Source organism: Hypomesus nipponensis, chromosome 7, assembly GCF_054491055.1.
Source record: "Hypomesus nipponensis isolate SF chromosome 7, ASM5449105v1, whole genome shotgun sequence".
NCBI classification, from domain to species: domain Eukaryota; kingdom Metazoa; phylum Chordata; class Actinopteri; order Osmeriformes; family Osmeridae; genus Hypomesus; species Hypomesus nipponensis.
In genome coordinates this window covers 3,260,655-3,271,488 of record NC_140367.1, presented here as the reverse complement: position 1 = coordinate 3,271,488, position 10,834 = coordinate 3,260,655, and the positions used below count along the sequence as shown (strand labels likewise).

At 49.6% G+C, this 10,834-nt stretch overlaps 1 protein-coding gene across 1 annotated transcript in view; it reads right to left on the bottom strand.

Moving 5' to 3' along the window:
* Window positions 1-1,998: 1,998 nt before the first annotated feature.
* wnt5b (wingless-type MMTV integration site family, member 5b) overlaps window positions 1,999-10,834 on the bottom strand; it is a 48,923-nt gene continuing 40,087 nt past the window's right edge. Inside the window, exons 3-6 of the mRNA XM_084701387.1 lie at window positions 9,975-10,126; window positions 9,082-9,329; window positions 7,115-7,407; window positions 1,999-2,483 (exon numbers count right to left, since the gene is read on the bottom strand). Of these exons, the coding sequence (XP_084557513.1) occupies window positions 2,025-2,483; window positions 7,115-7,407; window positions 9,082-9,329; window positions 9,975-10,087 (1,113 nt within the window). The 5' untranslated portion in view covers window positions 10,088-10,126 and the 3' untranslated portion in view covers window positions 1,999-2,024. The remainder of the gene's footprint in view (window positions 2,484-7,114; window positions 7,408-9,081; window positions 9,330-9,974; window positions 10,127-10,834) is intronic.

Here is a 10,834-nt window from a genome sequence, read left to right as displayed (position 1 = left end):
CGAACCCTACAGCACGTGGTGGATAACAAAACTCACGAACAAAGTACAGTATGTCATTCTTACAGTTCCCTGAAATGGGTTGAAATAACATTTAAAATCATGTTTACCCGTTGTGTTTCCAGTAAAACTCATTAGCCTGGAGGTTCATGCGCTATCTCTGGCATCATTGAACAAATGGTAAGTTTAGACTCTGGGTCTTGCCAACCTGCAGGTCAAAGGCGCCAAATGTCTACCTTCTTATCTCTGTGATGTGCACTTTAGTCTAGCGGTACATGTTTGGGTATCCACGTTAACGGCCGCCGGTTTGAATTTCCCACCTGATGAAGCTGCATGACTGCAGGCGATCTTCCGTTAGTGGCAGAGAGACGTTGGCAGAGTCAATAGAGACACCAGAGACTATAATCACCACTATTACTGGTTTAATATGACTGTGTGGAAGAGGAAACAATACACATTACGATCAATAAGACAACAGACACTCAGATATGATTGACAAACACACAGACAGTCTGGAGGGTGTCAGTTGTGTCACTGGTGTATAAAGGGCAGCTATTTACACGTGTGGTTATTTTCCACAACACTTATGACAAAAGCTGGTCTGTCATTGGTCGAGCAGGGGGAAGGTGGCTGCGATTGGACATTCCACATGCAGGACGACGACAAAAGCCTCAAGGTTGAACGAGTATGAACTCTCTTATACAAAATGAAAAACAATTAATAAAATATACTTCTGATCAACTATTTCATATATATATCCTACAATAACCTGCAGTCCTTTTAATTTTCCTCTCATTTTGTTAGTTTGTTTTTACACGGCTACACACACACACAGATTCAGTACTCAAAACATTCTTTACAACTGCAGTCATGTTAATTAGGTTTTGACATTGCCTGGTGGTTGTAGGGTATTGGTTCAAATTGCAGCATGCCTCCTTATCTCGTGAACAGGGCAGTAATAACTCTTGCTGTAATATAATTACTACCCTAGAGATAAAACAGAAAAACATGGCTGACATTGTATTACAGTCAGTGGTCGACACTGTAACCAGGCACTACCTTAGCAACCGTAACATTCTGGAATAGATGATGTCCCTGGTGTAGAAGGTAATATGACTGATTTATGTATTGTTATTTAATATGCATTATTTACTGATTTATTGTGTTTAGAGGGACTCCTCGTGTATCATATGGCAAATTTATGAACTCCCGACTCTTTAATTCCAGCTGTATTTCAGTTCACCAGGCCCAAGCAAGGGTCCCTCCCTATCAATACTCCTCCTCTTCCAGTCACCTATCAATACTCCTGACGTCCAGGATCGCACCAATCCTGACCCCTGACCCCGTTCCTCTCTGTGGGGTGAGTCTGAATTGTGATGTCACTTCCGGGTGAGAGGTCAGCATCATATCAGGATGAATGGGTTGAGTGAGAACATGCATGCGTGTGTTGTCCTGTGGCACCAGAGTCCACAGAGGGTAGAGTGTGTCCGAGGAGGAGGAGTGGAGGAGGATTCATTGCAGTTCTTTAGGACACAACAACTTTCCTTTTTTATCTCCTTCCTCTTTATCTCTCTCTCCGTCTTTCAGTACACTCTCAGGGGAGAGATTATGAAGTTCAACAACTGCAATCTGCCCCTTTCCCCTGACAGCTAATCAGAGGGCTGTAGTGAACTGTAGTGAAGGGAGAGAATGATGCTAACCTGACAATCGACAAACAGTAAAGAAAATCCTTATGGGTTGTCCTTCTTGTCAGTCCACCATTATGGCGCATGGATCATAAATTATTGCAATGTTTACGTATTTTCTTTTACTTAATTATATATTTCATTTCTTTATTATTTATTATTGTCTCATTTCTCTGTTCTTCTCTTTTCCTCCCTCGTCTCTGTTAGTCAGTAAGTCCCTCCCTGCATCCATCCATCCCTGCATCCATCCCTCCCTGCATCCATCCATCCCTCCCTCCCTGCATCCATCCATCCCTCCCTCCCTGCATCTCTCTGCGGTCGTCTTCTCCATCCTTCCTCTCCCTACTTGCAGACAAACTGGTCGACCAGTGAGGTGCAGCGCTTGCACTTGACGTAGCAGCACCAGTGGAACTTGCAGTGGCAGCGCTCGTGCTTGTAGGTCTTGAACTGGTCGTAGCCTCGACCGCAGCACATCAGCTCGCAGCCGTCCATCCCCTCCGAGGTCTTGTTGCAGAGACGGCCCTGCGTGCCCAGGGAGCCCGTGCTCTCGTTACGGAGGCAGTAGTCGGGGCTGGGGTCGATGTAAATCAGGTCCTCCAGGGTGGGGGCGTTGAAGCGCTTGTCCACCTGCTCCAGCTTGCCCTTGCGTCCGATGCGCATGGCGGCCGCGCTGTCGTACTTCTCCTTCAGGTACTCGCCCACCTGGCGGAAGTCGGCCAGCTGGAGCCAGCAGGTCTTCAGGCTGCAGGAGCCCGACACGCCGTGGCACTTACAGGCTACGTTGGCAAGGTTGTACACGGCCTGGGGAGGAGACGGAGGGGAGGGAGGAGAGAGAGGGGAGGGAGATAGGGGGGGTGAGGGGAGGGAGAGAGGGGGTGAGGGGAGGGAGAGAGGGGGGGTGAGGGGAGGGAGAGAGGGGGGGTGAGGGGAGCAGAGAGAGGGGGGGTGAGGGGAGGGAGAGAGGGGGGTGAGGGGAGGGAGAGAGGGGGGGTGAGGGGAGGGAGAGAGGGGGTGAGGGGAGGGAGAGAGGGGGTGAGGGGAGGGAGAGAGGGGGTGAGGGGAGGGAGAGAGGGGGTGAGGGGAGAGAGGGGCAAAGAGAGGTTAGATGAGTGATAGTGACAACCAGGGGCTGTCGTCTGCCCCCCCCCCACACACACGTTTTATTAAGAAAATCATATTCAACGACCGCACTCTCAAAAAAAGCTGTCCCATCCACATTGGAAAACAAACCTACCCCTCTTACTAACAACATGGATTTCCTGCATAGCAATATGGCACCGATGTGAACCTTGTTCTTGTTGTTTTTATCAGTCGTAGTATAAACCTAATCATGTAAACTTTACACAACACAGTGTAATCTTCCAGTCTTGGGTCGATCCTGTACTTGTAACACTACTGCCCTCTATTGGTTGAGCAGGAGCTCTGCATCCATACAGAGCGCGTCAGCACCATAGATGACAAGCCAGTCAGTCCAAACACACACACACGGGGGCCAACCTTCTACAGTCTGTGTTTCCTGTGGCTCTATAGTCTTGGCTCCCCAGTGCAACACCCTAAACTAAACAAACACCTGCCTGAGAACAGCGGGACACTTGGCGGAGGAAACCTGAATCTATTGTAAGAGTTTTAAAATATTCAGAATTGTATATGTTTGGGAGGACTATAGGAAAAGCCTTCTGGGCTCAGCGACAAACACACACACACACACACAAACAGACACACACTCACACACAGAGACACACACTCACACACACTCATCCGTCCATGTCGAGAGGACATGGTCTCTGGGTTGGGCACAATAGAGCCAGCACAGACAGGGCTGGGTGGTTGTAAAGGGAATAGACTGGGAGGGGAGAAGGTAAATAAACCCCCCAGAGGTGAGGAGATAAGGAGGGGAAGTAGAGAGGGGTGAGGGGGCGTGGGCGGAGGGGGGGAGGGGCGGGGGCTAGGGTTTGTTTGGCAGGACTTCACCATCATGGATTATTGCGGATGGTAGGTATGCCGATCAATTCAGCTTTGTTCCTATTTCTATGGAAGGTGTGGGGATTACAGAGGTGAGCCTTTGTGCGATTGCTGTGTGTGTGTGTATGTGTGTGTGCCTGTGTGCACACGTGTGTGTGTGTGTGTGTGTCAGTTTCGCTTCATCAGATTTGTGAGGCAGAGAGACAGCAAACGTAGCCGTCTGAACACTGAGACACCCCCTTAAGACGGGGCAAGGAGCAGTAAGAGAGAGAGAGACCAGAGACCAGAGATAGAGAGACCAGAGAGACCAGAGAGAGAGACAGAGAGAGAGAGAGAGAGAGAGAGAGAGAGAGAGAGAGAGAGAGAGAGAGAGAGAGAGAGAGGAAGTGTGCGAGAGTGTGTGTGTGAGAGAGCGTGAGTGTTAGAGAGAGTGTGTGTGTGAGAGAGCGTGTGTGTGAGAGAGTGTGTGTGTGAGAGAGCGTGAGTGTTAGAGAGAGTGTGCGTGTGAGAGAGCGTGAGTGTTAGAGAGAGTGTGTGTGTGAGAGAGTGTGTGTGTGAGAGAGTGTGTGTGTGAGAGAGTGTGTGTGTGTGCCATTGAGAGCCAGAAGGGTGTGACGGTAGTCCATCCCTCCTCCAGGCTCTGTCTCCTGTATGAGAGGCCAGACAGCAGAGCAGTCTGCCTGCCCCCACCCCCCATCCCTCTGTCCCCCCTGGCCCCCATCCCCCTGGCCCCCCTGTCCCCTGTCACCTTCACAAAAGACCCCAGAACCTCCAAGCCCTCCATGCCTGGCAGAACAGCCTGCGACCAAAGAGAAAGACAGAGGGAGAGCGCAAATGGAGAAAGAGAGAATGAGAGGGAGAAAAAAAAGAGAGAGAGAGAAGGTATGAATAGAGAGAGAGAAGGGGAGAGAAGAAGAAGGAGAGAAAAAAAAAAAAAAAAAACGCCCAGCAGAACAAACAGATGAAACGGAGCGCGCCACGCCTCCTGAAGCCTCCCTCTCTGAAGCAGTGTCTGTCTGGCGTGACCCCCCAACCACAGCACACTCAGGGAGACGTCTCCCTGTCAACCAGAGCCACTCAGGCTGGACCATGGTAGCTCCAGGGAAGGGGGGAGGCATGGGGGGGCTGGTGTTTCAGTCACTTCTTTGTGAGAGTATCTGTTACGGGTCGAGGATCATTGGCGGTATTACCAATCCAAAGCCCCCTGAGCCCATGGACTAGGTGTAATCTGCTCTACCACCCACCCACCCACCCCCTCACCCCTCCCTCCCCACACACAAACACACACCACTGAACACACAACGCAGACACACCTTCACTCCTACTTTTCACACACACACACAGTTTGACTCCAAAAACATAATAAAATACTTGTCACACACATTTTTGCCCTCAGGGGTTCAAAACGTCACAAACACACCTCCTCTCCTACAGCCCCAGAGGGGCCATCCATGCGACCTGGTCCCTCCAGACCTGGTCCCTCCAGACCTGCACTTCTGACCTGCTCAGGACCGGGGTCAGAAGGACGAGAGCAGCCAGGAGTGTGGAGACCAGATATGCTGGTCAGAGAGAGACCAGAGAGAGACCAAAGAGAGACCAGAGACCAGAGATAGAGAGACCAGAGAGACCAGGTAGAGACTAGAGCGAAACTAGAGAAAAACTAGAGAGAGACCAGAGAGAGACCAGGAGAGACCAGAGATAGAGAGACCAGAGAGACCAGGTATAGACTAGAGCGAAACTAGAGAAAAACTAGAGAGAGACCAGAGAGAGACCAGGAGAGACCAGAGAAACACCAGAGAGAGATCAGAGAGATCAGAGCAAGACCAGAGAGACCAGAGAGACCAGAGAGAGACCAGAGAGAGACCAAAGAGAGACAATCCCACTTCTGTAAACATTTAAGCTCTGAGCGGCCGGACGTAAACCCAGCCCCTGCAGACGTGACGCTGCACAGCTCCACCACTGAGGTTACGACCAGACAAATGGAGCTTTTACGAGAAGACCAGTCCACTACAGGGGGACAGGAAGCACAGACAACAGGATAAGAAAGGGAAGAAAAGAAAGAGAGGGGGCAGAGAGAGATAGAGACAGAGAGAAGGAGAGACAAACAGAAAGGGACATAGACAAAGAGACAGGCATCTTATTGTACATTCCTGTCGACCCCTGTGATCCTTCCCAGGATGCACCGTGGCATTCCGCCGTTGATCTTCCGGCCAAAGATGAGCCGGCGGTGGCATTAACGGCCACCTGGACGTACCAGAGGGTCACCGTGTTGACCTCTACGCAGCAAAGGTCACCCACCTTCATCCCTTTCGCTATCCCTCTCCATCTCTCTCATCCTCCAGCCTCCACCTCCTCATCCCCCTCTTCTGTATTCTCTCCGTTACGCAGCCTTCTTTCCCTTTCTGTCTCCCTCTCTCCCTGTCTCAACCTGTCCTCCATCCCCCCAGACTCCCGGCTAAAAGCTCTAATACCTCCTTAAACAAACACAGGCTGTTGACATCCAGCACCAGACTGTTTCTCATCTCACCAGAGAGACCAGCATCACAGACCTGACAGGTCAACCTCACAGCCAGGACTATGGAGACAAAGAGCAAGAAGGAGAGAGAAGGACTGAGAGAGAGAGAGAGAGAGAGAGAGAGAGAGAGAGAGAGAGAGAGAGAGAAAGAAAGGGTGTTTTCTCTCACTCTCTCTTAGTAGTAATAGTACGTGTATGTGTGTGCGTGCGCGCGCGTGTGTGTGTGTGAGTATGTGTGTGTGTGTGAGTGTTGAGTGGCTAAGTTCGGGTGAGTGGCCCCGTTACCTCTGTGGAATGTTCTGTGACCTTCTGACCCCAGCAGACTCCAAGGGCGTTACCCCCTCTACTGCAGGGCCATTTGGACCCCCCCAATAAATTATCAACCCCACCTCACCACCCGGCCAGGCCACTTCTACTCACACACACATTCCTCAGAAAGCATATGTGTGTGTGTGTGAGGGATAGAGAGAGTGTGTGTGTGTGTGTGTGTGTGAGGGGAGAAAGCGAGTGACAGTGAGAGAGAGAGAGAGAGAGAGAGAGAGAGAGAGAGAGAGAGAGAGAGAGGGGTGGGGGGGTCTGGGAAGGGGGGGAGACAGAGAGAGTGTGTGTGTATATAGTTGCGCCGTAGTGGGCTGGGCTGGATGAGTTTGTTTGTTTAGCCAGATCTCTGCTCTCCTCTCACATGTGCCTGTCCTGTCGACCCCTCAGGAAAATAAACCCTCAATTAGAAGCTTCTTCCGCCCTGTAAAAGAGGTCCAACTCCCTACCAAATGAATATCTTTCCAATCCCAGGAAGGACCGAGATAGATTTGCTTTGGCAACAATGCTCACTCATTTACGCCAATAAAGCATTATTGAATTAAACTGACATAGAAATAAATCAGATAGACTGACATACAGAGATGTAGGGATAGATGGATGGATAGATATAGATAGACAGATAGGCGTGTCTCACCTGTCGGCCGGCCTCATTGTTCTGTAAGTTCATGAGTGTTCGAGCGTGGTCCATGGACCCTTTTGGGTAGTTCTTCTCTCGCTCGCGCGCGTCCACGAACTCACGGGCGAACCGGTAGCCATACTTCACGTTGTCGCCACATCCGCCCCACAGCCAATCGCGAGGGAGGTCGCTAGGCCTGGCGTCTCGGCTGCAGCCGCAGGTGGAAAGCTCCCCCTCTCTGCAGGCCCGGCTCACCGCGTTCACCACCCCCGCCGCACTGATGGCGTAGGTGAACGCCGTCTCCCTGCTCCCTGAAAAAACACCCGCGCAGAGAAACACACAGGAAACACACGCGCGAAGCTGTTAGCACACAAAGACAACAGGTGAAGGCAGCCCTCCCCCTCCCCCCGCCCAGGCTCTAGGGTTGGGTTAGCTCTTTAACCTGACCAGCTAACCATGTTTCCTGTCATAGATGTGGGCCTAGCTTAGCTCACAATGGACAATAGGAGCTGCGAGTAGTGATTGGGGGCCCCAGGCCACAGCCGACAGAGCCCAGGCCAGATTGGAAACACAAGCACAGGGCTTTTAATAGGGGGGAGAGTGGCAACACTTACCAGCCACCAAAAATAAGGAAAAGCAAAATAAGCAAACACTGACACACCCAACGCCGGGCGGCGTCGCTCCGACGTGCTTGTGTGTTTCACGGAGAAATTCTCCCATGTGTTGCAATTGACGCCTTTACATGGGAGAGGTAATGAGGTGGGGTTGGAAACCGGAATAGACAGAGAAAGGCTGAAAGAGAGAACGAAAAAGGAGAAAAGGAGAGACAGCGAGAGAGAATGTGGTGTTTGTCCGGCACTGGTTGGTAATGAGATGTGCAGTTTACACATTAATCTTTCTTTCTCTCTCTGCTCCTAACCTAGGGGATTATACCAGCATGAACTGTGTACATCGGGGCCTGCTTAGGTTGACTGCCTCTCCACGTCAGCTTTATAATATTGAACTTTTTCTCACAGTTGGCATCTGCTTAGCATGTGTTCCTTGACGTCGTTTCCATACCTGTTTTTGTCATATGGAAGGCAGATCTATGTGTTCTAACAAATTCTTTATAGACATACAGACACTTTCAATATTTTCTTTTGTTGATTTACAAATTATGCATTTAAGGCATTTTTCTGGAGCATACATTGTTTAAAAAAAAGTCTAAATAAAAAGCATTCTCCGCTTAAACGTAAAAAACGGGCCTTAACTGAACCAGACAAACACTGAAAAAATCTGAAAGAGTAAATAAACATTTTTATATAGGTAATATCTGGTCAATATCAAACAGGTTACCAGGTTCTATTAATAATACGGATGCGTTAGAACCAGGCTTTCTTGCAGTCTCGTAGTCTACTCATGTGGAATGTTAGGCCCAGCCAATAATACGCCAGGCGATAAAGACAACGCTCGTTTATTGGTTCGTGACTTCAAATAGAACACCGGATCTGCCGGATCCGTGTCATCCCGTTATTGCATTTCAAAAGAGACTGTGAACAATGGGCTGGATGACACCTCGATATAAACCTCGCGATTGACTGCAAATAACTCCTTTGCTGTTTGTGATGGGGAGGGAGGGGCTAGCGTCGCTAGCCTAGGATCACGCATTCGTGGTCTAAAGTCGGAGTGTACTATGGGACACTCAACACCTTGTTTCAGTGAAGAGCGGATATCACACTTAATTGTTGAGTGAGCTTTTCCAGATTTTCTACCGTCAGGCCTCGGCGCATTTAATATGAGTCTATAGGGCCTACAGTCTGTCACCACACCAGACCGTGCACAGTCACTGGTCTATAGCCAATGAAATGAAATGATTACGGTTGTTAAAACATAAATGGACTATAAACTAAAGCTTCAATTGATTAATTAATAATCAATTAAATGGGCTTGAGTTTCAGATGAGTCCAAGCTCTGAAGGACATGACGCGCCTCGTGCATGGACTCACCAATCTGCATGACGCGACCGAACACCGACGTGTTGTCCACGGTGCTGCAGTTCCAGCGCCTCTGTCTGAACTGGTACTGGCACTCCTTGATGCCTGTCTTAGCGCCGTCGCCGATGTACACCATGTGGTCCTGGTACAGCTGGCAGAGCTTGCGCTGGCCCGGGGACAGCCCGGAGAGATGACTGCACAGCGGCTGGGCCCCGATGATGTACATCTCCGGTCGCTGGATGGGGTTCATTGCTAATGACCTGCCCAGTGGAATTGGTAGGGTAAATATACACAGTAGAAACCGTTCGGAAACAATGTTTATTCCTGAATGAGGTTAAAACACCTGTTGGGTCGGTTCTCTACATCCAAAAAAAGGCATGACGTCCATAATCGTCAAGTCTGAATTTGGGTTTACGGGAAAAGGGCAGCATCGTAACCAAGCATTTGATAATAACAAGAGAGTTTATAGCCTACAAATGAAATGAATCCAGATTATTGCAGACAAATAGGTAACAATGAGAAGGTAATGAAGTGAACGTCTGAAATGTAATTTGTGATGAAGCCTCCAATTTATAATTATGTTTTTGTGGTGCTCTGTTCCTCACAACCAGGTCAAGATGCGCTCCCCCTTACTGTACTGTCACGCAAGCTAGCAAACAGGTTTACCATTTGGGCCGGAGGGTAAATATTGTGACAAAGCCTCCACATTTGTTCACCGTGGCCCTCCACACGACACAACAAAACACAATGACACAACAGCATTTCAAAACAACAACCGCTAAACAAACGGTGTCACACAACCAAATAACAATCCTCGAAACACAAGACAATTTTGTTGCGTTTAACCTAGAGGGAGAAGAATAGCCTGTTAATGTGTATGAAGTTTGCGTAAAAGTTGGTCTTACCACCAGGAGTTTGCGTCCACCAGTAGTTGTGCGCAGCAGACGATGAGAGCGAAGGCCAGAAAAAGATGCTGCCCGGCGCTGATGGACCGTCTCGGGGTCGTCCTGGTATCCATGCCCCTCCGTGCCACACTCAGAACCGGGAAAGTGCTCTTCTGTAAGTACATATCAAAAACATGCGCTGATAATCCGCTATAGTGGGTCCCGGGGGTCTGACCGAAGACACACGGACCAGGAATCAATAGCCGCGGTGGTAAAGTGGCAGAAGCATTGTCCGCATCCGAGCACTGACTTGTATTGTTGTTTAAACTCTATTTAAGATGCCTAATATTGATTTCAAGTCTTGCGTTCAATGTTTAGAAGAAGCAGTTGTGTGTTTTTACGCATAGGATAGTCCACTGGCTGCTTTGAGTGAGAAGAGTCTCACGAGGCTTCAAATGAGGAAAAAAAAACAAGAGCAGGAACTGTGAAAGACCAGGCTGGGTAAGAGGTAGTTGATCCGATAAGATATGATGGTAGATCGAGTAAAAGATAATTAAAAACAAGATACAAGTTAGGGTATTGAACAAGTGCCTCCTTCCACCCCCTCCGCTCTGATCCCTTTGCAAGTTTACACTCTAAACACTGTGTGACTCCACATCCCACACTCTCCACTACCCCCTCCTTCCACCCCCCCCCCCCCTTTTCATACAAAAGTCGAGGGGAGGGACGGTCAGCGGTTAGGAAGAGCGTGCATGTAGATACGCGAGGCAGAGACCACCAAGGTATCTCACGAGCTCCAAAAGGGTACAGACCGGCCGGAGGGGGCTTAACCGTAGAGACAGTGACCTGGACCGTTAACCGTAGAGACAGTGACCTGGACC